The 27,692-nt window shown below is 49.1% G+C and overlaps 1 protein-coding gene across 6 annotated transcripts in view; it reads right to left on the minus strand.

The window, feature by feature from the left end:
- Positions 1–27,692, minus strand: part of MYH11 (myosin heavy chain 11) — a 112,562-nt gene that overhangs the window by 25,931 nt on the left and 58,939 nt on the right. For 3 of the 6 annotated variants that reach the window (XM_032392201.1, XM_032392203.1, XM_032392200.1), the window contains 16 exons: positions 27,481–27,501; positions 25,311–25,403; positions 24,041–24,104; positions 21,005–21,103; positions 17,863–18,006; positions 13,542–13,637; positions 11,340–11,458; positions 10,171–10,323; positions 9,109–9,282; positions 7,834–8,007; positions 6,533–6,647; positions 3,917–4,110; positions 2,433–2,554; positions 2,236–2,305; positions 1,936–2,096; positions 604–712 (listed from right to left, as the gene is read on the minus strand). In XM_032392201.1, the coding sequence (XP_032248092.1) occupies positions 604–712; positions 1,936–2,096; positions 2,236–2,305; positions 2,433–2,554; positions 3,917–4,110; positions 6,533–6,647; positions 7,834–8,007; positions 9,109–9,282; positions 10,171–10,323; positions 11,340–11,458; positions 13,542–13,637; positions 17,863–18,006; positions 21,005–21,103; positions 24,041–24,104; positions 25,311–25,403; positions 27,481–27,501 (1,908 nt within the window). The remainder of the gene's footprint in view (positions 1–603; positions 713–1,935; positions 2,097–2,235; positions 2,306–2,432; positions 2,555–3,916; positions 4,111–6,532; positions 6,648–7,833; positions 8,008–9,108; positions 9,283–10,170; positions 10,324–11,339; positions 11,459–13,541; positions 13,638–17,862; positions 18,007–21,004; positions 21,104–24,040; positions 24,105–25,310; positions 25,404–27,480; positions 27,502–27,692) is intronic. The other 3 variants (XM_032392202.1, XM_032392204.1, XM_032392205.1) reach the window with 1 other exon arrangement.

The following is a 27,692-nucleotide window of genomic DNA, read 5'->3' on the forward strand; positions in this document are numbered from 1 at the left end:
GGGGAGCCTGCTTCTCCCTCTGCCTCTCTCTCTCTCTCTGTCTCTCATGAATAAATAAATAAAAATAAAATCTTTAAAAAAAAAAAAAAAAAAAGAGTTGCAAAGTATCCCATCAATGGATGAGTCTGTTGGGGGCTGGACACTGACATTTTGCTACTATAAATAAGATCCACGATGAATGCCCCCAATTCCTGATTTCCAGATAACGATGGTGCTTTGTGAAAGAGCCAGTCGCCAAGATGACATACCGTAGGACTCCATTTGTGTAACATTCTCGAAAGAGCAAAATCACAGGAAGGGAGGACAGACGAGCGGTGCGGGGCTATTGGGGGGGAAGTGGGTGTGGCCGGAAACGAGCAACGTGAGGGATCCCTGTGGAAATGCTCTGGATCCGAGTCAGGGTCATTGATAACCCACGTGCCAAAGAAGGGGGAGGGGCGCCTTCTCGGGCTGGAGAACTACGGACAGGCGAGGTTTGACTCTGAGCCCCTGAGTGCATGTGCACGCAGGGCCGTCAACCAAACGCTGCCCCACAGCGGGAGCATCTGGGGCGCAGGGCCCAGGTGGAGGGTCCCGGACAGGGGCGGGGTCCGCGGCACTCACTTTGGTGAACAGCCTCCACCACTGCCAGTTCCGCAGCTTGAGGTAGGCGGCACAGTTCCTCTGAATCACCTTCATGGCCGTCAGCTGTTGCTGCCGCTTAGCAAAGGCCCTGGGGAGGGTAGAGGAGAAGCCGTGAGAAGCCCCGGGCCGGGGGGGTGGGAGGTCCAAACCCTGTCTCCCTGGATCGTCTGCAGCATCCTGCCCCACGGCATCCCAAAAGCAAGATGCACCTGTCCACGTGTGATTTTGTGACTCACGTGAGGATGTTCCCCCACTCCCACCCCCCCATTCTCTCCAGCTCAGATTCTTCAGGAAGCTCTGAGCATCAGCACATGCATATTGTCTGGGCAATGACCACTTCAATCATTTGGAGGCCAGAGCCTTTCTCGGGGGGGGGGGCAAGGAAAACCCCCAGCTCACGAAACACCGTGGACTCAGAGCTGTGGTCCAAACAACACCTAGGAAATCAATCTACGCTACACCATTCCTAAGGGGGATCTTACACATCTCCAGCTGCACCTTGTCTTCCCCAAAGCTGAGTGACTGACAAACCTACTCTTTCCTCAGGTGCATCTTAGAAATCTCAAGTCTGATTCAGAACCAGCGCTCTTTGTGTTTAAGGGCTGATGGGTTTGCAAAACCACCGCCAATGGATCCTCTTTCCTCTGCTTGGCTGCTATCTTGGAACATGGGTAAACTTGAAGAATGATGCTGCTCCAGTTTGTGGAGGCGGGAGGGTGTATCAGAGAATTTAGTTATGAAATTGAACCACTTAGGGCTGTCCCTGGACTATGAGCCCCCCAGTTCTGGCCTTCACCATCTTGGTTGTGGCCTTCACCATCTTGGGCCCACTTGGCAATGAATGAACCTTCTGAATCCCTTTTGAACATGGGGATATGGACACAGCCAAATCCTCTTTCCTCCAATCCTTACCTTTTTCTCACACTTTTGAAATGACAACCTGGCCCTGTTCTTAACCCTCTTCATGCACTTCACCGACTCCTCACAAACAACCCCACGGGGCAGGAATGAGTATCCTCATTCTTTAGTGGAGAGATCTGAGCCTCAGAGAGAGAGAGAAACTCGCCCAAGTTCACCAGCAAGTAAGGGGGGAGGCAGGACGAGAGCCTTTAAAACGAGGGCACATCCCTACAGTGGTAGCATTTCCGCCTCTGTAAGAAGCAGTTACCAGTTGATCAGGATGCTTCCTAAAGCAGGTGGCCTCTTAGAAGCAGGGAAGCAGAACACGAGGCCACAGAGCCCCCCCGCATGCCCCGAGAAGGGCATGTTTCTGGGCTGTTTGCAGGGAGGCGACAGCACTCGGGTCCTTACTTCCTGGCCAGGTAGCCGCGACACATGGCCTGGAAAGCCATGATGACATCGGTGATCTTCAAGTCCCTTTCCTCCTCCAGGTGTGCCAGGACCCCCGTCCGGAAGAAGATTTTGCTCTGCCCGATTCTGTACAAGTTGGGGTCGAGTTCTAGGGCTTTGATCTGCAGAAGGAAGGGGGACAGGTGCTCTCGTTCTCAGCTGTGACAGTGTCCGTTAGGTGTGTTTAAGGAAGGGCCTACCCCAACGAGCTCCTGGCTGTGCCCCCAGGGATCCCTGGGGAGGGGCTGGGGCAGGGCTTACCATGAGAATGCAGGCCTGCTTCCCGTCCATGAAGCCTTTGGGAATGGCGTTGGCAGCCAGGATCTCGTAGCTGGAGACACGGGGCAGATGCCACTGATCAAACGCCTCTCCGGCGTCCTTCCATCCCGCCACCTGGCCTGGCTCACCCCCTGCCCCCTGCAGACCCCAACCCCCATGCCTCGCCCCAGCAGGCTCACCGTTGGCGGAACTCCTGGAAGACGATCCTGTTGGGGAAGCCCTGACGGCAGATGCGAATGCCTTCCAAAACCCCGTTGCAGCGTAGCTGCTCCAGCACCAGGAAGGCGTCCAGCTTGCCAGACTGCAAGGGCAGAGAGGACAGTGGACCAGGGGGGCCAGGACTCAGGGAGCAGCAAGCCCCAAATCTCAGGCCTGGGTGACCCATCGTCAGGCCACCAAGGTTGACAGAGGCACCTCACCAGGTGAGGTCTCAGCTGAGGGTTCAGGCGCCACTTGTCTTGTACTTGGTGGCACCAGCATCACCTGGCTAGAAGCTGGGGCTTCTTCCCCGTCACCTCTCCTTCCATCACTGGTTCTACAGAAGCTACCTCCCAGGTAACTCCCAATGGACCCACTGCTGTCCACTGCCACCCACTCACCATCTCCGCCCCCTACCTGCTTTCTGCCCATCTTGCCTCCCTCTGCAACCTCTCATTCTGTTTCCCTAACATCAGTCTGATCATGACATACCCCTGCTTTTAAAAGCCCCCAAAGGCCTCCTCTGGTCAATCCACAAGAGAGTGCCACAACCCAGCTCCTGTCAAGCGATTCAGCCCCATCTCTCCCCAATCCCTGCCTCACACCATCACATGCCAACATGAAATGACCTAATGTTTCACTGCCTAGACCTTTCATTTCTCAGCTCACATCTTTGCTTCTGCTGGTCCCACTGCCTAGGATGCCTTCTCCACCCTACCTTCCACTTCACCAAGTTGATGCCTACTCGTTCCCAAGGCAGCGTTCTCTGAGCCCTGAGGCTGGAGTGGGAGCCCCAGCTGCACAGCGTTCTCGTAATTTACCACATTATATCGTGCATATCAGCTTGTGTGTCTCTCTCCCCCACTGGGTCTCCCACGACATCAGCACTACTGACATCTTAGGCTGGATTAGTCTCTGCTTTTCCCTCTGTGGGGGCTGCCCTGTGTGCCATAGGGTGTTTAGCAGCATCCCCAGCTTCTTCTATACATTGGATGTGAACAGCAGCTCCCTCCCAGTTATGACAGCCAACGAAGTCTGCAGACATGGCCAGATGTCCCCTGGGGGGGGCATGACTGCCCCAGCTAAGCATCCCTGTGCTAGATCACCATAAGAAACCTGCAGGCGAGGACCACAATTTATCCAGCACTGTATCCTCAACACTGGGCACAGGTGCAGCTCAGTAAATATTGACCGGAATAATGAATGTATGAGTGCTTGGATGCCCTGGACAGAAACTCCAGGGCTGAAAGTCCCTTTCATTCCTTGCCTTCCTTTGCCTCCAGGATGGGGGATGGGTCCCCAATTCAGACAACCTTCCACCCATGTCAGATGGAACCCGTGGGGTAGAGTCAGGCTTTCCTCCTGCCCGTCTACCCTGGTTTGCCTCTCCCTTTCCCAAAGCCCCCTGACGATATCCCCAAGGAGGACATTCTGACCCCCTGAGGAGCCGGGCAGGTGGCCTCACCCTCTTCTCGTGGTTGGGGATGATGCACCGCACAAAGTTGGGTGTGGTGTTGCGTAGTGTGGTCATCAGCTTCCCCAGCTGCTCTTTGTACAGCTGCCCCACTGTACGGAACATGCCCTTCTTGGTCTTGGAGGCGCTGGGCAGTGAGCTCTCTGTCATCTTGGCCATCTGGTCCAGGCCCACGATGCGGTCCACTGTGGGGCACATTAATGTTGGTGTCAGCCTCTGGCCCATGCCGCAGGGGCCCTCCACCCCCACAACAGGACAGAGGACCAGGCCCAGAGGGTGGAAGACCCCAAGTCCTCTGCTCCCTTTTGGTGGGCACCGCCCCCCATTCTTTCCTCTGGGGGCCAACACCTTTCCTGTAGCAAGAGGTAAGGGGAGGTGTGCAGAGTATTGCTTTCCATGTATTGTCTATTTGGGAAATCTGAAAGCCCTTGAATGACAGAAAGAACAAATTCTCTCTCATGTTGTCACAGAGACCTGGGAATAAATCCTGATCTTGCCACTGCCTTGGCCTGGTGCCAGTTTGTGCCTCACTTTCTCCTTCTACAAAAAGGGGTAACGACAGCATCTACTTCTTAGGGCAGGAAGAAGCGAATAAGGCTTACCCCTCCTGCCTGCCTTCAGTCCTTCATCTACCAAGAAATATTTATTGAGAGCCTACTATGTGCCAGGCCCTACAGATACAGTCATGAACAAAGACCATGTGTCTCCACACACACACCCTAGGTCATATTCTATGGATATTCTAGTGGAAAGAGACCAACAATGATGACATATGTAAGTATACAATATTCCAAGTGGTGAGGCATGCTTAGAAAGATCAAGCAGGGTAAAGGGGGAGAGAAAGAGTAATGGGGGTGATCTCTCCGATAAGTTCAGTGAGCTATTAGGGTTGATATTCAGAGAAATAATATTCCAGACACAAAGCATAGCCAACACTCTAAGGTAGGAATCTGGCACATTAATAGGTATTCAACAAGGAATAGGTGGTGGTGTTATTGGTGGTGTTGATGGTAGCATTACAACCACCAAGGTTCTTTTTCTTTCAGAACAGAATGAGAAACTCCCACCACCCAGTGGATACTGCACATGCCAAGCCCAAACCACTGGCGTTGCTATGAATTTCCCTCAATGCACAGCTTTGACTGCACCCCACAAATCTTGGTAAGCTGTGTTTTCCTTTTTTTTTTTAGTTCAAAATATTTTAAAATTTCACTTGAGAAAATTAAATAACACACCAAGACACTTCTAAATAAGACATGGGGGCCATGTGCCATTTAGAAGTTTAACCTCCATGTACTTTGGGATTTTCCAACTATCTTTCTCTTATTGATTTTAGTTTAATTCCACGGTGGTCCAAGAGCAGACACTGTATGCTTTCTATTCTTTTCGATTCATTAAGATGTGTTTTATGGCCCAGAATGTGGTCTAGCTTGGTGGAAGTTCCATGTGAGCTTAAGAAGAATGTGCATTCTGCTGTTGCTGGATGAAGCAGTCTATAGATGACAGTTCTATCCAGTTGACTGATGGTGGTTCAGTTCAACTTCACTGGCATTAGGATACCCTATTTCTGCTCCTTGTACTCAGGGTCCATGTAATAAAGTCTTTGCTTGTCTCTGTCTCCTGCAAGACTCTGGGCTCCTTGAGGGAAGGGCCTTGCTGAAACAGTCACAAATCCCAGGGTGAGATGCCATCACCCGATCCCATGGCCTGGAACATGGCGAGCACTCAGTAAATGTTGGCACAACACAACTCCTCCTCCAACATTTTCTACCATGCTTAAAACAAGGGTGTCCAGGCCTATAATCCCAAGGTCCACAGGCTCTGTGCAAAGACACAATCCACTGCGGGCACCGAGGTCTAGGAACAAAAGCGGAAAACCCCACCTCCCCTAATAGTCATCGCAGAAGCAGGCAGGTACTGAGACTTTACTATGGGACTGGCAGGTGCTAAGCACTTCAGATGGATTATCTCTTGGCTGGTTCTCAGAGGGAACCCAAGTGTGGTCCCCAGAGCAGCGGCACCACCACCACCACCACCTAGGAACTTGTTAGAAATGCAAATTCTCAGGCCCCATGCAGACCTGCTGAATCAGAACCTCCGGGGGGACGGCCCAGCTATCTGAGTTTTGACAAGTCCCCCAGGAGATCCTGATGCATGCTCAGGCTTGAGCCCCCAGTCTAATTCTACCCTCACAATAATCCTAGGAGAGTCGGGGACTATTCTTATCTTCCTGGTTTTACTAAGGCGGACACTCAAGCTTAATGACGTAAAGAGACTTGTCCAAGATGACACAGCTAGTGCGTGGTAGACAAGACCACAGTCAAGTCTTTCTGATTCCAGATGAGAAGTCACCATGCCTCCTGCACTGTTTTCTGTTACCACCTGCACCCTGATTTAGGGACCTTCTCCCTGGGGCCCGGGTGTGGGATTGAGGAGCCAGGGGTCACCACTCTGGAAGTGGCTGAACGTGTCACCTGCACACCCTGCCCTCTCCCCACCCCCCACAGGCCCACCCCTTCCTGGGAGCAGGGGTGCGAACCAGGGGCAGCTGGAAGGACGCAGAGCACTCCGTACTCAGTCCCCCCGCTCCCGCCGGCAGGCCCTTACCGTCCTTCCACAGGTCGGCCACGAACTTGTCCGAGGATGCGTTGAGGAGGGAAGTCACGTTGTCATTCAGCGGGTCCATGTTCTTGGTCAGCCAGGCACTGGCATTGTAGTCCACCTGCCAAGGATCGCCCCACCGGTCAGGTGCTTCTGCCTCCGTTACAAATGAAGGCCAGGGCCCAAGTCCTCCAGGTTCCCCCCCAGATCTTGACAGGTCAGAGAGGAAATGGCGTTAACAGCCACCGTGATGGGAATCCTCAAACGCCCACGAAGAGACTGACAGATCAGTACTTTAAAGGGCCTTGTGCACACTGAAATGGAAGCATCCTGTAAAAGAGCTCTGGGGGGTTATTATGGGCTGTGGGCTGCTACGGTGATCACCAGGCCCGATCAGAGAGGGGACTGAAAAGAGCCACTTGGAAAGCGGGAAAGAGGAAAGTGTTATTCCATGTGCTTAAGGGAACGCACAGCCCTTGAGTTTGGGTAGGGTGCTGGCAGACTTTTTTTTTTGTACAAGGCCCAGAGAGTAAATATTTTCAGCTCTGCAGGGCACATCTCTGTCATGCTGGGTCACAGGCAGCCAAAGACTTTATGTAAACATAGGAGCTGTGCGCCCATAGAAGTTTATTTACGGAAGCAGGCTGTGGGTCAGATGTGGCCTGTGGGCCGTGGTCTGCCACGGGCATTGCCTGTTCGCATGAGGCGGGGGTGGGGGGACCCTGGAGAGACAATAAAATACTCAGATTCTGCAAGCCAGGCCAAGCTGGGTCTTTTCTACATTATCCAGGACCCTCAGGAGCCACAGGGGAAGGACCTGTGTATTTAGAGCTCTCACGTGATGATCCTCATTATCATGAAGAAGGAAGGGGAGGAGGAGGGAGGGAGGGAGGGAGGAAGAGGAGGAAGAAGAGGAGGAAGAAGAAGAGGACAAGGAGAAGGAAGAAGACAACTGTCACATATTTCCCTGGACAGGCACAGGAGAACAGTGGTGAGCTCAAGACTGGGATAAGGGAGAGGTTTATGAAACGTGTTTATGGGTCATCCCATCCCAGCTGGCCCTTCCTCTTGGGTTTAAATTGTAGCTGGAAGGATTCAGCGACTATACAAGAAAGAATTGCCTGGTCACCTTGGTTGGAATATGGTATAGAGGTTGGAATAGACACTCAGATCATACATAAAAAGACTTGCTTGGATTTGACTCACACCAGAGGCCTTTCGGCTCTGCCATGCCCAAACTACTCCTGCTCGGAGCACCCCACCTGGTCCCCGGGGACAGGGAGAGCCCTGGGGCCTGCGGCTGATACCTTCCCGGCATAGTGGATGATGGAGAACTCCGTTTTGTCCTTGAGCTGCTTGGGCTTCTGAAACTTGGGGTGGTTGCCCTGCTCCGTGCACAGCTTCTCCACGAACGACTTGTCTGTGGCCTTGGGGAACCAGCACTCCTCGTCCAGCAGGGCCAGCACGCCGGGAGGGTTGTTCTATGGGAAACAAGGAAGGCAGGATCACAGCTAGGGTGCCGAGCTTTGGGCTTGCCAGAAAGAACTGGCCACCGAAACACACCCTAGGCAGCCCCCTGGCTCTATCACCTCTTCTAAATGGATTTATGCCTTCCACTCCCACAGATCGATCCTCAAATTACCCTGTGTCCAGGGGACCTGCACTGGGGAGGGACCGGCGGGCCCCGACAGAACATGTTTGCTGCTGCCCCCTAGTGGACAGAACACACGGACCAGCACAAAGATCTCACGCTTGTATTTGTTGCTTTACGTAGAAATTCACCTCAGGGTTCCTTTGAATAAAGCCCGTCTCTGTGGCCCAGACAGGCTAAGCCAGGGTGCCAGGAACATAGCCAAACTTACACACATGCCATTTACTCTGCTGGAATGGTCTGCACTTTTTAGACTCAGATCAGGGAAATATTTCTTTTCTTTTTTTAAGGTAAGCTCTACACTCCACATAGGGCTTGAACTCAGGACCCCGAGATCAAGAGTCACATTCTCTTCTGGCTGAGCCAGCCAGGCACCCTGGGAAGTATTTCTTCACTGGTCTGTCCAAAGCGGGACTCCCTAAATCATTCATCCACAGAGGCCTTATCAGAAGTTTTAGTTGCTTTATTTGCTTGTCTGGTTTCATTGCCTGCTCCTTCAGGAGGGCAGGGACGAGGTCCATCTGGTCCACGGTTACATCCCCACCCCTAAAGAGGGGGCCCGGCACAGAGCAGGTGCTCAATAAACAGTCATTCAACAATTATTGACTGTGCACCTACTATGGGCGTGGTTCTAGGAGGTAGGGATACACCAGGGAACAAAACAAAGACCCTTGCCTTTGGGGATGAATGACTGAGAGAGAGGGGAAGAGAAGGTGGGGAGGGGAGGGGAGGGGAGGGCAGGGAGGGAGAAATAAAAAAAAGAAAATACCTTTGAGAGTAAAATGTGGGTTAAGGGACAGTGCGATGGAGTTCACAAGGACTCGGTGGCGGGGGGGTGGGGGGAAAGACGTGCACCCATGGGGCGAGGGCAGGGTCCACATGCCAGCCGAACGAGGCCACACACGCAGGCGAGTGTGATGTGGGCCCTCACCGGCCGCTCGATGAGCTCGATGCAGGGCTGCAGGTCGAGCCCAAAGTCGATGAAGTTCCACTCGATGCCCTCTCGCTGGTACTCCTCCTGCTCCAGGATGAACATGGTGTGGTTGAAGAGCTGCTGCAGCTTCTCGTTGGTGTAGTTGATGCAGAGCTGCTCGAACGAATTCACCTGAGTGCACGACAGCGGGGAGGCCCGGTGAGCATCGTGGTCAGAGGACACGGGGACCAGAGAAGCTCTGCCCATGGCTGGCGCCCTGTGCACAAGAGCCCGTCTGCCATTTCAGAGCCCAGAGAGGGCTGAGCCCCAGCAAAGGCTGCCTAGAGTTCATGGGGCTGGCTCTTCTCACGTCACGGGGTCCCCACACACGTTGTTTTGAGGATGCTTATCTCCTTCACCTGTACAGTGATTTATGGGTATAACAACCGTGTAGGGTACTTTATCACCCCCACTGTACAGATGTGGACAATGAAACTCAAGAGAGGGAGTGATTCTCTAGTAGAATATGTTTTAGACTATCTGTCCATCTCCAGACCTTCCCTTTCGCTGAGAATGTCCCTCCAATCTATGGGGGTGGGATCCAGTAGCCATGTTCCCATTACATGAAGTACAGCAAGACCCTGAAAACAAGGCTTGGCCCAACTCAGGTGAGTAAGAGCCAGTGAGACTCAACTGCAAGATTTTGGTTGGAACTGTGGGGAACAGTTGGAATTGGTCTGAACTTCCAGGGTTGCTGAGAGGCTGTCTAGAGCTGTGGCAGCCATCTTGCCACCATGAGGGGAAAACCAGCTTGAGAACAGAACCGACGTAGAGGGAGGGAAAGAGAGAGAGAGAGAGATATGGAAGAGATCAGGTCTTGCCTGTTGGACCCCGCTGTAGCTCTGGCCTCCTCAGTTTCACAAACCAATACATTTCCTACACCCTCCAGGATGTAACCTTAGCTAGACAGCCTCCCACTCTCAGTAGTGCCTGTCCTTCTCTGAAATAATGACTTCTTCAAAGAGAAGTTTCATCCCAGAGAGCCAAGACCACTGCTGTCATGATTTCACCAAGCTGTACCTCAAAGATCTCAAATCCAGCAATGTCCAGGATCCCCAGGAACGAAGCCCCTTGCCGGTGGGTCTTGTCTAGGGCTTTGTTCACGCGGCTGAGTATCCAGCGGAAAAGGCGTTCATAAGTGGCCTTGGCCAGAGCCTCTATGGCAAAGTCTGCCTGTGGGGGCAAGTGAGGGAACATGGTCATCCCCAGTGGGCCACATTTTCATATGAGCCTGGCCAGCAGCTCAGACTTTTATTCCCCTCCTACCCATAATCAGTCCTTAAAAAAATAAACAAAAAAAGAAATTACACCATCTCTACACCCAGTAGAAAAGTGGCAGTAAGGAATAGAGTGGTCAAGCCTAAGGAATGACTGTGTGGCTAATTGAACACTTCCTATCAGAGGGACCTGGATCCGAGTAGGTCTGTTTCCATTACAGGGACCATTTAGAAGTGGTCAGTTCTGCCTCTAGAAAGGGTACACAATCATTTTCAAAAATGTATCTTTTAGGTCTGACCTTGTATGTACAAGTAAGAGATCAAGATGAGATCGTGAGTGAGGTACTGTGCTGTTCTTGTTCAGTACTGGATCTTTAAAACCTGATATGGGACTTTGAATATTCTAGTATTGGATGGATGAGGGTTAAGGAAATGGACAGATGGCTAAAAAGATAGATGGATGTATGTATGGATGCATGGATGACTGGATGGATGGATAAACGGATGGATGGATGGATGGATGGATGAACGGATAGATGGATGGATGGATGGATGGATGGATGGATGGATGGATGGTTGAACACATGGATGGGTGAATGGGTGGATAAACGGATGGATGGATAAATGGATGGATGGATGAAAAGAGATGCATGGATGGGTAAATGGATGGATGAACAGATGGATGGAAGGATGAATTGATGGATGAACAGATGTATGTATACATGGAGGGATGGATACATGGATGGGTAAATGGATAAATGGATGGATGGAGAGATGGATGGATGGGTGAGTGGATGGATGGATAAATAGATGCATGCATGGATGAATGGATGGATGGATGGATGAACAGATGTATAGATGGATGGATGGATGGATGGATGGATGGAAGGAAGGAAGGAAGATTCTGCAGAAATAAATAGCAAGTGTAGAAATCATTTCACATGCAAAAATAAACAGCAAGTGCATCGTTACCTGTTCTTTTGTCTGAGCTTTCTGTACTACATCCCGTCCGACTTTGATACGTGGGGTCAGGATAGACCTGGTGAAATCTGTCACATTAATTCCCATGAGGTGGCAAACTTTCTGAGCAGCTGGATGGAAGAAAAAGCATATTAAGTGTATCACAAAAGAGAAGGCTTAGGAAGGAAGGCACATCACATGGGATATTCGTGACCTGTGCATACATTGGATATTTTTCGAGAAAAGGAGCATGATGGTAGTGAACATAGCATGAAAGAGTCCTGAAAACCACTGTCATTGGTGACCTCATCCCCAGTGTTTTGCTAAGAGGTGAGATGGAGGTATGCCCCAAGGGGGGGCTTAGGGTCAGACAGTTCTAGATTCAAGTTCTTGCCCCTTTCCCACTTCCTAACCAGGTGATTTTGGAAAAGCTATTTAACTTCCTAGAGTCTTGCTTTTCTCAGCTCGTAAAAAGAGTGGGCCATCTGGTACCTTGTGGGTTTGTCAACACAATTAAATGAGGTAAGGCATGTAAAGAGTGTCCCACTGTGCCAAGATCTGTGTTACATCATTATTTCTGGTGGAAAAATATTGGAAACGACTTAAATGTCCATTAATATGGAAACAAACAAATATATCACGGTGTTTTCACAAGATGAGTACCCAACAGCAGGTAAAGGAACGACTCGTTTTCTCTTTCTTTCTAGACCAGTGGTTCTCAACTGGGGATGATTTTGCCCCCACAGGACATTTGGCAATGATCGGAGACATTTTTAGTTGTCACACTAGGGGGCGCTACTGTTGAGAAACCCAGATCCAGGCAAAGGTGAGTACAGAGAATATTTGCAGAACGATGCCTCCAGTGTGACGTCACTCTCGTAAATTAAAGTCACACTCACAAAGCAACACCATATATTGTTTATATACACGTGTGTGAAAGCATAAAAACGCAATCGGAAAGGGACAGAGTAAAATATAGCTGTGGTTGCCTGGAGGCATGAGGAGGAGAATGGGACCCCGCTGGGGACCCCGCTGGGAGGACGAGGGGATGTCACTGTGGGCTACTTGGTTTCATTTGAAAGACAAAGCAGTGTCAGAACACATTCACAAATGTCAATTCTGGATGGGGGACTCTTGTTATATTATCCACTTCCTCATTTTAAACCTTTTCTTCAAAAGAAAATAATCATCATCCGCCACGTGAAGACTAGTGCTGCCTGATGGTTTGCACGTGTGTGGTGGCAGACGATACTCGGTGTGGTTTTAGGATTTCGTCCTGTCTTCTTTTGTGCAAGGGGGGCTTTTTTGGTTTGTCTTTCCCTGAAGTTTTCTCCTCGGTGAGAGAAGTCCTTTCACTCGCCATATTTTGGAGAATACCACATGAGAAACAACTGGCAGGTGCAATGGAGGGGAAGCTCTAGGGAGCTTTCCAAAAGCACCACAATACACAGCCTGCACCGTGGTGTGGAGACAGCAGCTGGACAAGCCAGGGACTGAAATTATCCTTTCGGCTCAGCCACCCACAAGCATGGGGGTAACCACGCAATCTTTCCATAACACAAAACACCGCTTATTTGCAGGTAAGCCTGTCAAATTTAGAAAAAAAAAAAAAATACAGGATGCTTAGTTAGACCTGAATTTCACACGAATAACCAACATTTACAAAGTATAATTATGTCCCAAATATTGCATAGAACATACAATATATTATAAAATGATATATCTTGGAATAAAAACATTTGTTGTTTATCTGAAATTCAGGTTTAACTGGGCATCTTATATTTTATCTGGCAACTCTAATTGCAGAGAAACTTGAGCTCTGTCCCCCCAGCAAGACCGTATGTGCCATGAGGAATGGGGCTGTTCTTATGGGGCTTCTTGATGAACCCCAGCTCCTGGCAGATTGCACATGCTCAAAAATATTTGTCTAATAAAACAAATGATGGGGGCAGGGTTAGAATTGAGGCTCTCTAAGGATCCTTCCTCTCTGATCTAAAACTATTATTTCTCCTCCCCCCTGGCCCATGCTCTGATTCAAGAACTTCCCACTGTACGATCGTCAGCAGTAAAAAGTCTAAAAAAAGACAGAAGTCAGTGAAAATAAGTTAGTTTAGCTCTTGTTAATACCCTCATCCAAAATATAACCAAAGACTTCACGTGACCCTCCTTGCCATCACAGAAGTTGTCATTTTATTCAGAAAAGGCAAGAAGCACCTGTGTTATCTGGCATGGATGCCTGGTCTGTGTTTCTTTCCTTCTTGAAGACAATATTTCCAAGCTGCAGGACAGATGACACCACCTTCAGGATGGCTGGGGTGAGAAGAGAAGATTGGGTAAGACACAGCATTCAACACCAAGGTGCTCTGGAGGTTTAGAGTCTAAAAGTTATTGGGGATCGTAGAGCCAACCTACCTCCTTCTCCCAAAAAGACGCAGTTGTGAGCTCCTAAGTCTAGAAAAAAAGGCAAACTAACCTAATGCCCTGCTATCATGGTAGAAAACCTGGCTGGGGATAGCAGAATATGTTCAGATGGTTGCTAAAAACCATGTGTTATAAAGGAATACTGTGCAGCAGGGGTTGGACCAACCCATAGACCAAACTACAGCCCATGGACCAACTCCAGCCCATTGCCTGCCATTTGTAAATAAAGTTTTATCGGAACACAGCCACAATCATTCATTTATATATGGTCAGTAGCTGTCTGATGTCACAAGGGCAGAGTTGAACATTTGCAACAGAGATCGTATGGCCCACAAAATATTTACTATCTGACCCTTTACAGAAAATGTTTATCAAACCCTACTATACAGCAAGGAGAATGAATGATTTACAACCAAACAATAAAACTGTTATCTCACAAATGCTGAACAAAAGATGCCAAATGCAAACAAGAACATAACTACGTAAGTCTACTTACAGAAGGTTCGAGAATAGGGAAAACTATGCTGTTAGAAGTCAGGACAATGGTTAACCTTGATTGGGGGAAACTATTAGAAGGGCTATGGGAAGCTTTGGGGGGCTGTTGGTGTTTTCTTAGTTTAAATGGGTGCGAGGAGCACAGGTGTGTTCAGTCTATAAAAATTAATCAAACTGTGCACTTATACACAATTTTCTAAATGTAAATTATATGTCAATAAAAGATATTTAAAGAGCAAAAAACAAAACAAAGCAAAACAACAATCCCTGTGCTTCTTAATATTGTCTGGTTGCATGTACAAGGTGCTCATGTTAGGATCGAGAAGGAGGAAATTTTTTCCCACTTGTTATCCAGGTGTCTTCAGATGTGTGGGTAAGACACAGCATTCAACACACTCAGGTGTGTTCCCAGACCCATGGAACCCTCTGACTCCATACTCAGCCATGTTACTGTTAAAATGGCTCCTACGTCTGAAATCCCCACAAAACCACGAGTTACGGGAGAGTGGGAAGATGGATGGAGGATGCAGGATGGAAGGATGTATGTATGGATGGATGGATAGATGGATGGATGGATGGATGGAAGATGGATCATGGATACATGGATGGAAGGAAGAGAGGAAGATGAATGAATCAATGGATGGATCAATAGATGGATGGGTTGATCAGTGGATTGATGAATAGATGGACTAACTGATGGGTTGACAGATGGATGGATGGAGGATGGAAAGATAGATGACTAATTAATGCAAACGCTTGCCTTTAGTTTAACACAGATGCAAATCCCCCAGGGTTCTGGCTTCCAAGAAGAAATCACTGTGTTCTGGGAACAAAGCCTGAGATCCCAGCTTCTTCTGGTTCCTCAGGCCAGACTTGGGGTGACAGCCCTTCACAACAGCTGCCCTCACATCTCAGGGACTCTGGCCCAGCCCAGCAGGAGGAAGGCCCCGTTACTGACCACCAACCCATCTGCTCCCACTCACTATTGCAGAAACCCTTCCTCCCCAAATGAGTAAAGCTTCTTTTGATGGGAAACAACTAAGTCACCTTCTTTTTAACAATAGCAGAGGGGCTGTGTAAACTGTTAAGTGCTATACTAATAGTTTTTAAACTCCAAGTTTAAACTAAGGATTGCTGAAATGTTTACAGAGCCCAGGGAAGCAGTCTAACTCAGGGGGGTCTCAACGGGTCAGATAAATCTTTGCGGGGGCGGGGGGGGGGCTGCCCCATGCACGTCTGTAGGATGCTCAGCAGCATCCCTGGTTTCTAACCACTAGATGTCAGGAGTGTTCCCTCTCCTGAGTTGTGAGAACCAAAAATGTCCCCTGGGGGGGCCACCTCCCTCCTCCACATCCCCCCACCCCCACCCCACCACCTGTGTCCCATGGGGCATCTGTCATTGCACACACTCATCTTAACGTTCACTTAGCGTTCCATCCACGCTGCTATTCATTTAACATTTTTCTATACTTTCACTTATTTCTCTTTCCTGAAGCTGACTTTACTAGGAAACTGTATGGTAAGTGAAAGATCAGCTTCCCTTGCCATATAAATAGATGGCAACTATAAAAATAAATACAGGGAGAAGGAACAATATTATCAAATTCTAGCAAGATGCTAGGCTCGGGCATCTGCTCTCTATGGTGAAAGGGGGGGATGAGCAAGGACCAGAGAGGGGCTGAGGACCTAGTGGGTGCCAAGCTGCTATTTACTCTCTTCTTGAAAGTCATCAGGAGAATTGAAAAGGAGCAGAGAAAAGGACCAATATCCCACAGTGGGATTCCACGGCACTGATAATGATACCAGTCCACGTTTTAGAATACCCTGGGCTCCTTCTAGCCTTGATTTCCATACCTTGGTTCTGACACAGATTTTTGAAAGGGTTTAAAGGACAAAAACCACCTTTCTACAGACAAAAACAGAGCACAGTGAATCACACAATGGGCCTTGGGAGTCCCTGAGACCCGAGAAAGAGTCCCAGCTCCACCAGCAACCTGCTGTGTGTCCTTGGGCAAGTTCCTTCACTTCTCTGTGCCTCAATTTTCTCAGCTGCAAATTGGGGATAACAATGGCCACATTGCTAGGTTCTTTTGATATTAAATAATGCATATAAAGCACTTAGCATATTGCTTTGTCCCCTGATGTCTTCACTTTAAATATATTTAAAGCATTTCCACAAGTCCATGTTGTTCTAAAACAATTTAGAAAGCCATCATTTTCTTTCTTAAGGCCAAATAATAATTGAATAAGTCCTCATTGATCAACATGTTAGTTTGTTCTGGTTTTTTATTATTTAAAACTGGACATCTTGGTACTTTTTTTTTTTTTTTTAAGAGGCATTAGCAAATGCCTGGCGTACAGCAAATACTTAATCATTTTGTGTGTGTGTGTGTGTGTGTGTGTGTGTGTGTGTGTGTGTTGAAAGCAAAGATTAGAAGCAAAAATGACTCGTGTCCCAAATAAAACAAATCATTCTGGGAGAGCCCATGCCATTCAGGAAGGAATGCTGTTAACATTGGATTCTGCTGTGGGGCTCTGGCCAAAATCCACAAACACCACCCATTTGTCCACTGACCCACGGAGCCTGCTTTTTCTGGGCCCCCAATTATCGCGAGGGAAGCTGCCCCTCCCTCTATGCTGCATTTCAGCAACCTTAGCCTATTCTGGGGCACCAAAGGGGTGTGGGCGTGGGAAGGAAGAAAAATTTTCCACAGCCGTGTCCTGGTGTTCCCAAAAGAGATTAGCCTCAGACACTGGGGCACGGCTAACCCAGAAGGACAAGTATTTCTTGAAGCACAGTGTGGAAACCAAGATCATCTCTTTGAGCTTTCTTGGTCTCAGGATCAAATGTGTTCTTGGTCATTGGCTGGTGATATTGATCAACATGGGTCTATCACCAGAAGGCAATTTCCAGGAAGAGCCCAAGTGAACCCATTGTCTCAGTTACTCCCACAACCCCACCCATCCTGTGCCCATATGTTCTTGAGGAGGCAAACATCCTTTATCTCCAGCTCCAAAATGGAACAGAGACTATAACATAAGCCACTCAGAGCTTTCCAAAACCCTGGATCATTGTGAATAACTCAGGAATATGCACATCAACCTAAGCCAACCAGTAAGAGTCAATGAGACTTCATTCAGGGACTCAGGCAGGGAATCCAATCTGTTCTGCTAGACATAAACCCAAAGGACACAAGGGCTGGAGCCTCAGCAGCCATTCTGCTGCCAAGAAATGGCAGTCCACCTAAAGACAATATTGCTCAGAGACCAGGTTCTAGAGGTATCCTTTGAGCCCACAGAACCCACTGTACCTGAAACCCATATCCCTGAACTTTCCAGCTCTGGGAGTGGATCATTTTCCTTTTTGCTTAAGCCAATTTCGGTTGCTTGTAACTGAAACAGCCTAACATATGAAGCCATTTTTCTAAAACACCAATAAGCCACCTAAGGCAATATTCATTTTCCTTCTCCTTCTCCTTTTTTTTTGAGGGAATGGAGGGAATCCAGCAAGCAGAAATCTGTCCTAACCCGAGAATAGCCTCTAACTAATTCTGGTGGTCCTGAAGGCATGACTCTAGGTCCCCTCACCAGCACCCAGCCTCAAGGCATGAAGACTTACACAGCTGCTCTTCCTCATTGAAGCCCATGATCGCCATGGCCTCCACGGTTTCTTGGAACATCTCGTCATCCTGGGCGGCCGGGATGGGCACAAAACCATTGGAGAGGAATGTGTAGTTGTTGAAGCCCTCCAAAAGCAAGTCATCTAGAAGGAGAGGAAGATGGGATGGTGGTCAGGAAGATGAACTTTGAACGAGAGGCATGAACCTGGTGAAGGGTCTGGGCCATCCGAAGTTCGTTCCCTTTCCCGAGCCTTGTACAGTTTAAAACCTTCCTTCTGCTCTAACACGCAGAAGGCATCACCAGCCATCACCAGCCTCATACAGTGGTGCAGGTTGGGCACTGCCCCAAGTTACCTGGCAGCTAAAACCTAGCCTTGGCTCCACCTGCTAAGCCACGTCCCCTGACACAGGGTTGCATCTAGCTGGAGAAAGGGATGCCTTTATCTCAGTTGTCCAAAAACACCCTGCCTTTAGGAACAAAGCTGCCTGAATAATTAGATCAATATTTATCCATTCACTTATGAAACTTTATCACATCATTAATACACATGAATTTTAAAAATCAATTACTACTGAAAGGTTTATAATAAAAACACCATTCCCTGTTCACCCTTTTTCCAATTCCTACCTTACCCTATAGTACTGCTTTTATCTCTTTTAGCTGTTGCTTCTGGTACTTACCACTATCTCTCTATTTAACAGCTTAATATAAATTATATATAACATAGGCTTGTATATACTATATGTCATATATTATATAGGCTTATATAAATTATAATGTGTTTATATATCATCTATAATAAGTTGCTTCTGGATATTTCAAAATGAGATATTATCTATTGATCCCCTGCAATGGTGGATAAAGATTTAGCTCTTTTGTCAATTCTAGTCTGCTGGTTGTTTTTATAAATAAAGTTTTATTGGAACACAGCCATTCCCATTTCCTTGTCTCTTTTCTGTGGCAGCTTTCATGCTACAGGGGCAGGCAGATTTGAGTAGCTGCCACAGAAACCATATGGTCCCCAAAACCTAAAATATTTACTATCTGGCCCTTTATTAAAAACATTTGCCAACTCCTTGTTTATAACAGGAAACACGGTTCTCTGTAAAGCAGTATTCTCTGGTGACATTTTGCTGCTGTTCTTGTTCAGCACTCCCCCCCAAATTTATAATTGCTTCTCTTTTTCTTGTACTATTTGCCTTTAGAACACCCTCCAATACATCAAGTGTCCTCTTCCAGATCAATCTTTAATGAGGCTGGATTTCATTATGGTTTTGGAGAAAAGTCAATGAGATACTTTTCTTTTAGAACAAAGGTCTTTTATGGGTCAAGTCACTTGGAAGGTGCCTGAGGGTAGACTGACACAAGATACCAGTTAACTCCAGCCTTTGGATTAGCTGCAATGCCTGATTAAAGTCACAAGGATTTGGGTCTTGGCCAAGATTTCATTATCCAGACTCTGGGTAAATTTACAAATATTGATCCTCTCTAAAAGCCAGATCTATCATCAAGAATAAAAATGGCCCCTAGGAATTTCAGGAGTTAGCCTTATCCTTGCCCAATTTCTGGAAGACTAGAGACAGAGCACAAAACCGGAACCCAGATCACCAAACAAGCAAACTCTTGACTTTGGTGCCAAAGAGAAGGAGAGATATACACATTTCTCCCTGGGCCACCTCATAATGTCCCACACTGTAACTGATAACTTACCTAATTTCCAGTGTACAACATCTGTTCAGCATCTCCGCCCTTTTATCCAAAATCGCTTCACCTCTGACCCTATTACACGCTCCAGACCAAGCATCAGGACTAAACAATGGATGAGGTCGCCCCCTAGTGGCGTAACATTGAAATACACCTCATCACAGCAAAGGTACCGGTGCACACATCCCTTTGATAAGTTTCTTAAGCAAAATAACTAACCCTGGGCCCCAAAAGTGATGGGAAGCAAAGTTTGTATTGCTCTCGTAAAATTTTAGTCTTAAAATTATTACTAGAATTTAGACTATACTATGTATATATTCTTTTTCTCAGCTATGTGATTTGTATATTCTTTAAAGTTACTGTATGTTCAGAACATATAATTTCCTATTGGAAGCTGGTATATACTATACTGCATTTATAGAAAAAAGTATTTTCCTTACCGGTGACAGATGTGAACTACACTTATGGTGGTGATCACTTCAAAATATATACAAATACAGAATCATTATGTTGTATACCCAAAACCACTATGTTATATGTTAGTTATACCTCAATAAAATATTTTTTTCCCAGGGATCCTGGGGTGGCTCAGTTGGTTAAGCATCTGACTCTTGATTTCAGCTCAGGTCATGATCTCAGAGTCATGAGATGGGGCCCGCATCTGGCTCGGCACTCAGCGGGGAGTCTGCTTGAGCTCCTCTCCCTCCCTCTCCCTTTGCCCCTCCTCCCACTCGTGCATGGTCTCTCTAAATAAATAAATAAAATCTTTTAAAAACTATTTTTCCCTGCAGCAGAGGTGAGCAAACTAGAGCATACCGCCTACTTTGTAACTAAAGTTTTATTGTAACATAGCTATGCGCTATATGGTTTATATACCGCCCATGGCTACTTTTGCATTACAATGGCAGAGCTGAGTACTTGTGACAAAACCCCGTCACCCGCAAAACGCCTAAAACATTTATTATCTAGCCCTTTACGGATCGCTTGTTGACCCTTGCCCTACAAAGGCCACGTAAGGTGGCTTTCAAAACAGGTATAATGAAAAGCGCTTACCTCCCCTTCTCTTCCAAATCCCTCACGAAACTGCCTCTTACATACTTCCAAGTTTTATAAACTGGTAAATACTGCAATTGTCTTTCTCCCTTCCTGGAAGGCAGCCTGTGTCCAATTGGACTTGATTAGTCATCTAACATCTAATTAGACTCACCGTCGGCCATGTCACATAGCAGATGCTCAGTAAATGTGGCCTGAACAGAAACCACACTCACTGAACAGAGACGAGGAATCACACACCTGCCGCCCAAAGATAGTTATTCCCCTGGGCAGCACCTGAGGCTCTGCTTTAATAGCCAATCTATTAACCTGGATCATGATGAAGGTGATGGCTGAACCCCATCCCCCCGCCCCCCAATGATGTGTCCTTGCAGGTCACTTACTTTTCATCTTGTCCTTGGCTCCAGCAATCAGGTAATAAAAGATGTGGAACGTCCTCTCGTCTCTGGCTTGGCGAATCGCCCGTGACTTCTCCAGCAGATCTGGTTTGAGGTGGGAGTTAAGAATCCTGGGGGTATCACAGGTGTTTCCTTTGCCAGAACCTACCCTTCCTCCCCCATCCCTGTCTCACCAACCGCAGGAGGGGAGATCTCATTTAAGCCTTACAACCTATCCGAGGAAGTAAATGCAAATTTTATTTGCATTTTCAACATAGGGAAACAGAAGCTCGGGGAAGGAAGTCATTTTCCCAGAGCACACAGCTAGCAAGTGGCAAAGCCACGTCTGTGGTGGCCAGAAGCACCCTGGCCGAGGGGGTGGGGTTCAACTAGCCTCGGGAAAGAGAATGTGAACACACCCCTAATTCATCTAAGGAGAAAGTCCATTCCACTGTGGTGCGGCATGGAGACCACGGGGGTCCCGGATTGGGGGGGGCACACGGGTGGCTGGGCTGTTGTACCAGGTGGATTTCTTCATCCCTAAGTGCGATGTCGCAGCACGTTAGGGCAGGCCCACCTGTGCCCTACAAGGTAGCAGCGCTGGCCTTCCTGGAGCCTAAAGCCGCCTAGAAGTTGCCTCACTGTTCCAGCCCACTTCCAACTGTGCGTCCTTAGAAGGCTTGTTAAAATCCAGGGGGCCGGCCCATCGCTGGAGCTCTGCGCCCACAGGTCTGGGGCAGGGCCCGCGGCCTGCATTCCTAACAAGCTCGCAGGTGCTGCTGCCGGGCTATGCACTTTGCCGGCCACGGATCTGAGGGGCAGAAGCTGAGGCCAGAGGGAGGGGTCTCTCCCCGGGACTTGCCGTGAACATAGGAGATGAACAGCTGAGAAGCATGTGCAGGGCTCCAAGAAGAGGCTGTAAGACAGATTCTTCCCTGGGTGGGCTGGCCATGCAGCCCCGAGATCGTGGGGGGCTCAGCCCATGGGGAGCACCTGCTCTCAGAGTGGCTGGGCGGGTTGACGGCCTGGGGCCTGCTTCCTCCAAAACAAACAGGAAACCGTTCCTTTACGTCTAAAGAGTCAGAATCCCACTGGCCCCCCAGTGCCCATGGCCTGCTCATCGGCATCCCAGCAGAAGGTCAGGGCCCGACTGGGTCCTCTGCAGAGACAGCATCTCTACCTCTCAGAGTTGGGCCAGAATTAAATGAGATCCTATGTGCCAAGGGCCCAGGCTGGTGCCCAATGCACAGCAACCTCTGCATAAGGTTAATGATCATCAAAATGCCAGAAGTTCTACAATCTCTTTTCCCAACCCTGGGGCCAGAAGAGGTTCAGGATTTGCTAGATTTCGGACCACTGTGGACATACTATATGAGTAACCTAGGACACTCCCAATGGCGCCGAGGGAGCCCATTAATACTCCTGCAGCGAAAGACATCACTGTTCTCCTAAGGGGAATAGAGAGACTACAAATAGCCTCTTGTGGGCTTGGCACGTTTTGCCATCAGCTGAGTTTCGGTTTTCAGAAGTTTCTGGATTTTAGAATTTGTGGACTTGTGTCATCAGAGGCCTTGAGGGGAAAACACCCTGCGTGGCCGGACATAGTCTAATCCGGGGTGGGGGGGCCTGGGGGCATAGGGAGGAAATGCTCGCCCCTCCGTGCCTCAGCAGTTAGGGTTTTGCCCATTTTCCAGTCGCATAAACCTGGTTCTGATGTGTCAATTTAAGGAGCTAAGACTTGCTGTGGGTGCTTCTCTAGATGAATGCCGACATTTCATACCGGATGGATACTGATTTTCTTGGGAACAACGTGTGGGTGGATTAAAATAGAAAATGACAAAAGTTGGGGGCGCCTGGGTGGCTCAGCCAGTTAAGCGCCTGACTCTTGATTTCAGCTCAGATAGTGATCTCAGGGTCGTGAGATCGAGCCCTGCATCGGGTTCCGTGCTCACTGGGGAGTCTGCTGGAGAGGCTCTCTCTCTCCCTCTGCCCCTCCCTGCCTACCCACATGCGTGCTCTCTCTCTCTTAAAAAAGAAAAAAAGACAAAAGTTGACGATGGCATAAGAGCCATGGATGCTTGCAATGGGCCGAGCCCTGGGCTGAGGGCCGTACCCATCCTTCCACGGAACCACAGTTGAACTACAGCTCCACACATAGGCTGTTATCACTCCCATTTCACAGGTGGCAAAAGTGAAGTTCAGAGAGGTTAAGCGACTTGCCCCAGGCCCCACAGCTGACATGGCAGAGTGGAGAACGGACGAGACTTGAGCCGCTCCGAAGTCCTCCCTCACCCAGGGCACCAAAATCCAACTACAACACTCCCCAGGGTCCCACGAGTGCCAAGCAAATGCTGTACAAGCAGCTAGAAAAATACAACGTCCTGAGCCTCAGAGGCACCTGTCATGCTTCTGGGTTGATCAATCACTGAACCGTAGACTTGGTCCCCGAGTCCAGAAATTTCCAGGTGGCTCACTTTGCCATCCAGAGTCTCAACACTGATGCTCTCTGTGTCCTTCACAGACACTGCTATTCCTCTGGGCAAGCTCTGTCTTCACCAGTTTCCTATCTCTGGGCTGGAAATTGGTTACAGACCAGCTCCCTCTGCAGGACAAGGGGTCCATGGGCCCAAAAAGGAGCAAGTGGCGATCACACCAGAGCCAATACTCAACCAGCCTTATTCTGCCCCTGGAGTGGTTCTAATTGCTTTATGTGAGTTAATTCACTTTATTCTCACAACAGCTCTGCGAAGCAGTTTCTGTGATCACCCCCCATTGCACTGATGAGGCACAGAGAGGTTGAGTAACTGGCCCGAGGTCACTCAGCTAAGGAGAGGTCAACCCAGAATCAAAGGCAGGCTGTTTGGGTTTCACATTTGCCTGCTATCAAGAAGACAACAACCCCAGGGCAGATCTGTTCTGGAAGGAACCCAAGAGCCTGGGGGGCGAGGGGCAGCTCGTCCACCTTTCTGGGGCCTCTCAGGCTGGGGGCAGGAGGTGGGTTGCGGGACAGGTCCCGTGTGACCCAGGCTCAGCAAAGGATACAGGTCTCAATGTTGGCTCCCACGATGTAACCGGTGACATCGAAGTTGATGCGGATGAATTTGCCCTGCCAACAGAAAACACAGTTCAGGGGCGGTTCCCCGGCCTCGGGTCCTCACCCCCGCCCTGCAGGTAAGTGGAGAGAGAGATGTCAGGGAGCATTTGAGGGTTGGGGAGGGGACAGGGAGAGTTTCTTGCAAACACTCAGAACCTCACGGGTCAGCATGTCGGAAGGAACCACCATCTGCTGAGCTGGGACAATTTCGGGCCTTGAAGCAGCAGAGGAACTTATAAAACACATTCACAAATCAATTTCATTTGGCTCTTGCAACGCCCCTCAGCTGGTCATGGTTATCCTCATTTTAAAGGTGGGGAAACTGAGGCTGAGAGAGGTAGTATGACCTGCCCAATGGGTCAGGCTCCTAAGAGGTAGAGCCACAACCAAGGACAAGCAAGTTTTGTGGGCTGGACGGCTCCCTCCTTGCCCCCTGCCCAGAAGCACGCGGGCCCCGCCACGATCCACCAGGCTCAAGTTCATCCAGCTGGGCATCAGTCCTCCTCTTTGGGACAGGTGAACCATGTCTTCGAGTCCTTAACCACCCACTTTCAGGGTTCTCCTGCCCCCGTGAGGCTCAAGTGAGAAAGGGAGCCTCTTGGAGTCTGGGGAAGTGTATGTGAAAAGATGGCACCTCTAGCCTCGTTGACCTTCAGCTCCCCAACTAGGCCACAAGCCTCACGAAGGAACCACTTCTGAACTGTTTGCTACAATCCTGTGAGCTCGTTCAGCATCTGGTCTACAGCAGGTGCTTAATAAAAACTGAGCACAGGAAAAAGCAAGAGGATGGTGCATATACCAGTGTACGGATGATTATACACAGTAGGTGCCTAATAAATACTTGCTGAAGGATGTACGTGCCTAGTACACAGTGGGTGCTCAGTTCATGTTTTGCTGAATAAATGAATGAGTATTAAATGTCTAGCACCTACAGGAGCTCAGTATTTATTTACTGAATAAATGTCAAATGCCTAACAGGTGCCTCATATACAAACAAAATGAATATTTGTTGAGTGAATAGTGAATGAATGAATGAATGAATGAATGAAGGGATGTGTGGCAGGAGCCCTTGCAGCCTTGAAAGGTCACAACAGGACTGAAGATAGAGCAAAATGCTGTTGTGAGGTACACCTCCACCCGTCCTGTCTCAGGCTCCCTGTGCACACAGACTCTGCGTTCTCAGGCAGGTGAGGGCACCACAGGAGTTTTGCTACTTACAAATCGTGAAGAGTTGTCATTCTTGACCGTTTTGGCATTGCCAAAAGCCTCCAGAATCGGGTTTGCTTGCAGAAGCTGCTTTTCCAGCTCACCCTAAAATTTATTCACATCTAGTTAGTGGAGAAAGTAACCGAGGCATTGACAGTTCTGCCCTAGATGGAGGTCGCCCCAAAACTCTGCCCTTAACCTAGAGGTTCTCTCCTATCCTATCTCCTACCCTGTTTGAGACTCCAATGCTAACGTCCAGATTTACTCAACGGTTTCAGAAGAGGAGCAACTGGCCAGGCTTTCTGATAGCTAGGACATCTGTTCCCTAGGAAGGCCACTTTCTGAACAGGGCTTGCTCATCTATGCAATGTCATTTCACGGAGAACCACTGCACAATGCTGAGGACGTCATTTACATTGTAATGAATTGTGCTCCTTGGAGTTGTGCAGTGCACAACCTGCACTGCTGTCCATGGCAGTTCTGCTGCTGCGCACGTTTAACAAGCAGCTGTCTTCAAGTTAACCACTACGCTCCTCCTCCTGATGGTTTTAGTGTGATTTTTTTTTAAGTTGCAAGTTTTCTTTTCTCAGGACTAGTTTTCTGAAGTATTTTGTGGAAGGCAAATAAGGAATGCACAGAACCCACCAGGACTACTCTTAACCGACTGCAGAACAAGGCTTCAAAGCAGGTTGCCTGAGCTCCATTCATCAGGTTAAATGCAGCTGAGACTGTACACAGCCCACTGGCCCCCTCTGAGGGGACTCCTGTGCACAAACGCGGTCACGTGATTAATCGTGGCAGGAAAGGGCCAACAAGTTAAGTCATGCCAGGAAAGCGATGAGTTGCTTTTGCCTAGCCCCAAAACATGGCGGTTGCAGACCGGCCCAGTGGCCTCCCCATCCAAGCTCTTCCTCTGGGCCTCCCCTGGGAAGTGCTGGGACCTGAGGGTTTCCTCCTGGTTCCCTCTGTGAATCCCACATCCCTTTCCTCAGGGCACCAGGGCAGGGCTAAAAAGAAGCTGGGAACGGTTCTAGAAGGAAGTGGGAGTGCACAGTTCTCTCCCTGTGCCTGTGTCCACCAGGAAGGCATCATGGGTAGCTGTCCCTAAAGGGGACAGGAAGCGCCTACTTATTTCTGTGTTTATTCAAAGGTTCCCTTTCTAGAATGGGAATTCCAGCTGATGGGACCAAAAGATCCTTCTCAGGAGAGCTTTAAACATGGACATCTGGTCCCAACCGCTCATTGTATGGATGATGAGACTGTGGCTCAGAGAAGTTAAGTGACTTGGCCAGCGTCACACAGGACTAGATCCCAAATAAGAATCCTGATTCTCCTTCTGATCCATCCGCGACACGGGCTCCCAGAATCTCACTAAGATGGACTGCGTGTGATCCTAGCACATGCTAGGACCTCCGAGGATCTCTTCCAGAATGGGACCCATATGCCAGCCCCCCAAGCTCTGCGTTAGAGATGAGTTCACATCTGCAGAGGTCCAGGCAGGACCCCGTTGGGTGTCGCATAGCTGGGGCCTTACCGTGCCACCAAAGCTAGTGCATTGCAAACTCCAAGTCTCCTGTTTCTGGAGCCTTGGGTCAAGCAACCGGCATGCAAAGACAGACACGCACTGCACACACATGCACGAGGACACATCGGTGCGCAGGGGACAGGGCTCAGGGGAGAAACATAGGGATGACGGCAGGGAGGAGGGAGGGAGGGAGGGAAGGAGGGAGGGAGGGAAGGAAGCATGCCACAGCAGTGCCATTAACTGTCAATCAAGCCAGGGAAACTTCAGGGCCAGAGTGTCCTAAAACGCTCAACCAGAGGGGACAGATGTTTCTAGGGCGGTCCAGTCGGGGGTACCGGTGATAGATGCGTTGGTGGGAAGGGTGGGGGGCGGGATTCATTCTGGACTGGGGAATTCCATTCCAGGCTGGAGGACAACCTGGAGCATTCCAAGGGGAGTCCCGCGGCTGGCGCCTGGGCCCCCCACCCCACTCGTTGGCATCGGACCCCCCGCCGGAGGGTACTGGGGTGAGCTGGTTGGTTTGGGCTGTGAAAACTCGGGGGGCCCCGCCCCTTCTGCCATCAGCTATGGGACTTCAGCGGGTGCAACAGGAGCATGCAGGTCTAAATACACTCCGTGCCTCCCGTACACACCAGGAAAACACTCTTAGTTACTCACGTAGGCAAGAGCTGGGCCCTGCTGTAGTTGAACAATACAGTATAAAACAAATGTCAGAGTCATTCCAATCACGCGCACGTCCGGGGCTGGAGAATTAGGACCGCAATCCCACCCCCTTCCCAGACAGCCTGGATCCCCCAAGGTAATTGGGGGGGACAGCAACTTTTCTTTGATCCTGGTTCCTTTCTGTTTCCCTCGTTCCTTGTAAGAAT

Source organism: Phoca vitulina, unplaced genomic scaffold (genome assembly GCF_004348235.1).
Source record: "Phoca vitulina isolate PV1807 unplaced genomic scaffold, GSC_HSeal_1.0 scaffold66, whole genome shotgun sequence".
Classification (NCBI taxonomy): Eukaryota; Metazoa; Chordata; class Mammalia; order Carnivora; family Phocidae; genus Phoca; species Phoca vitulina.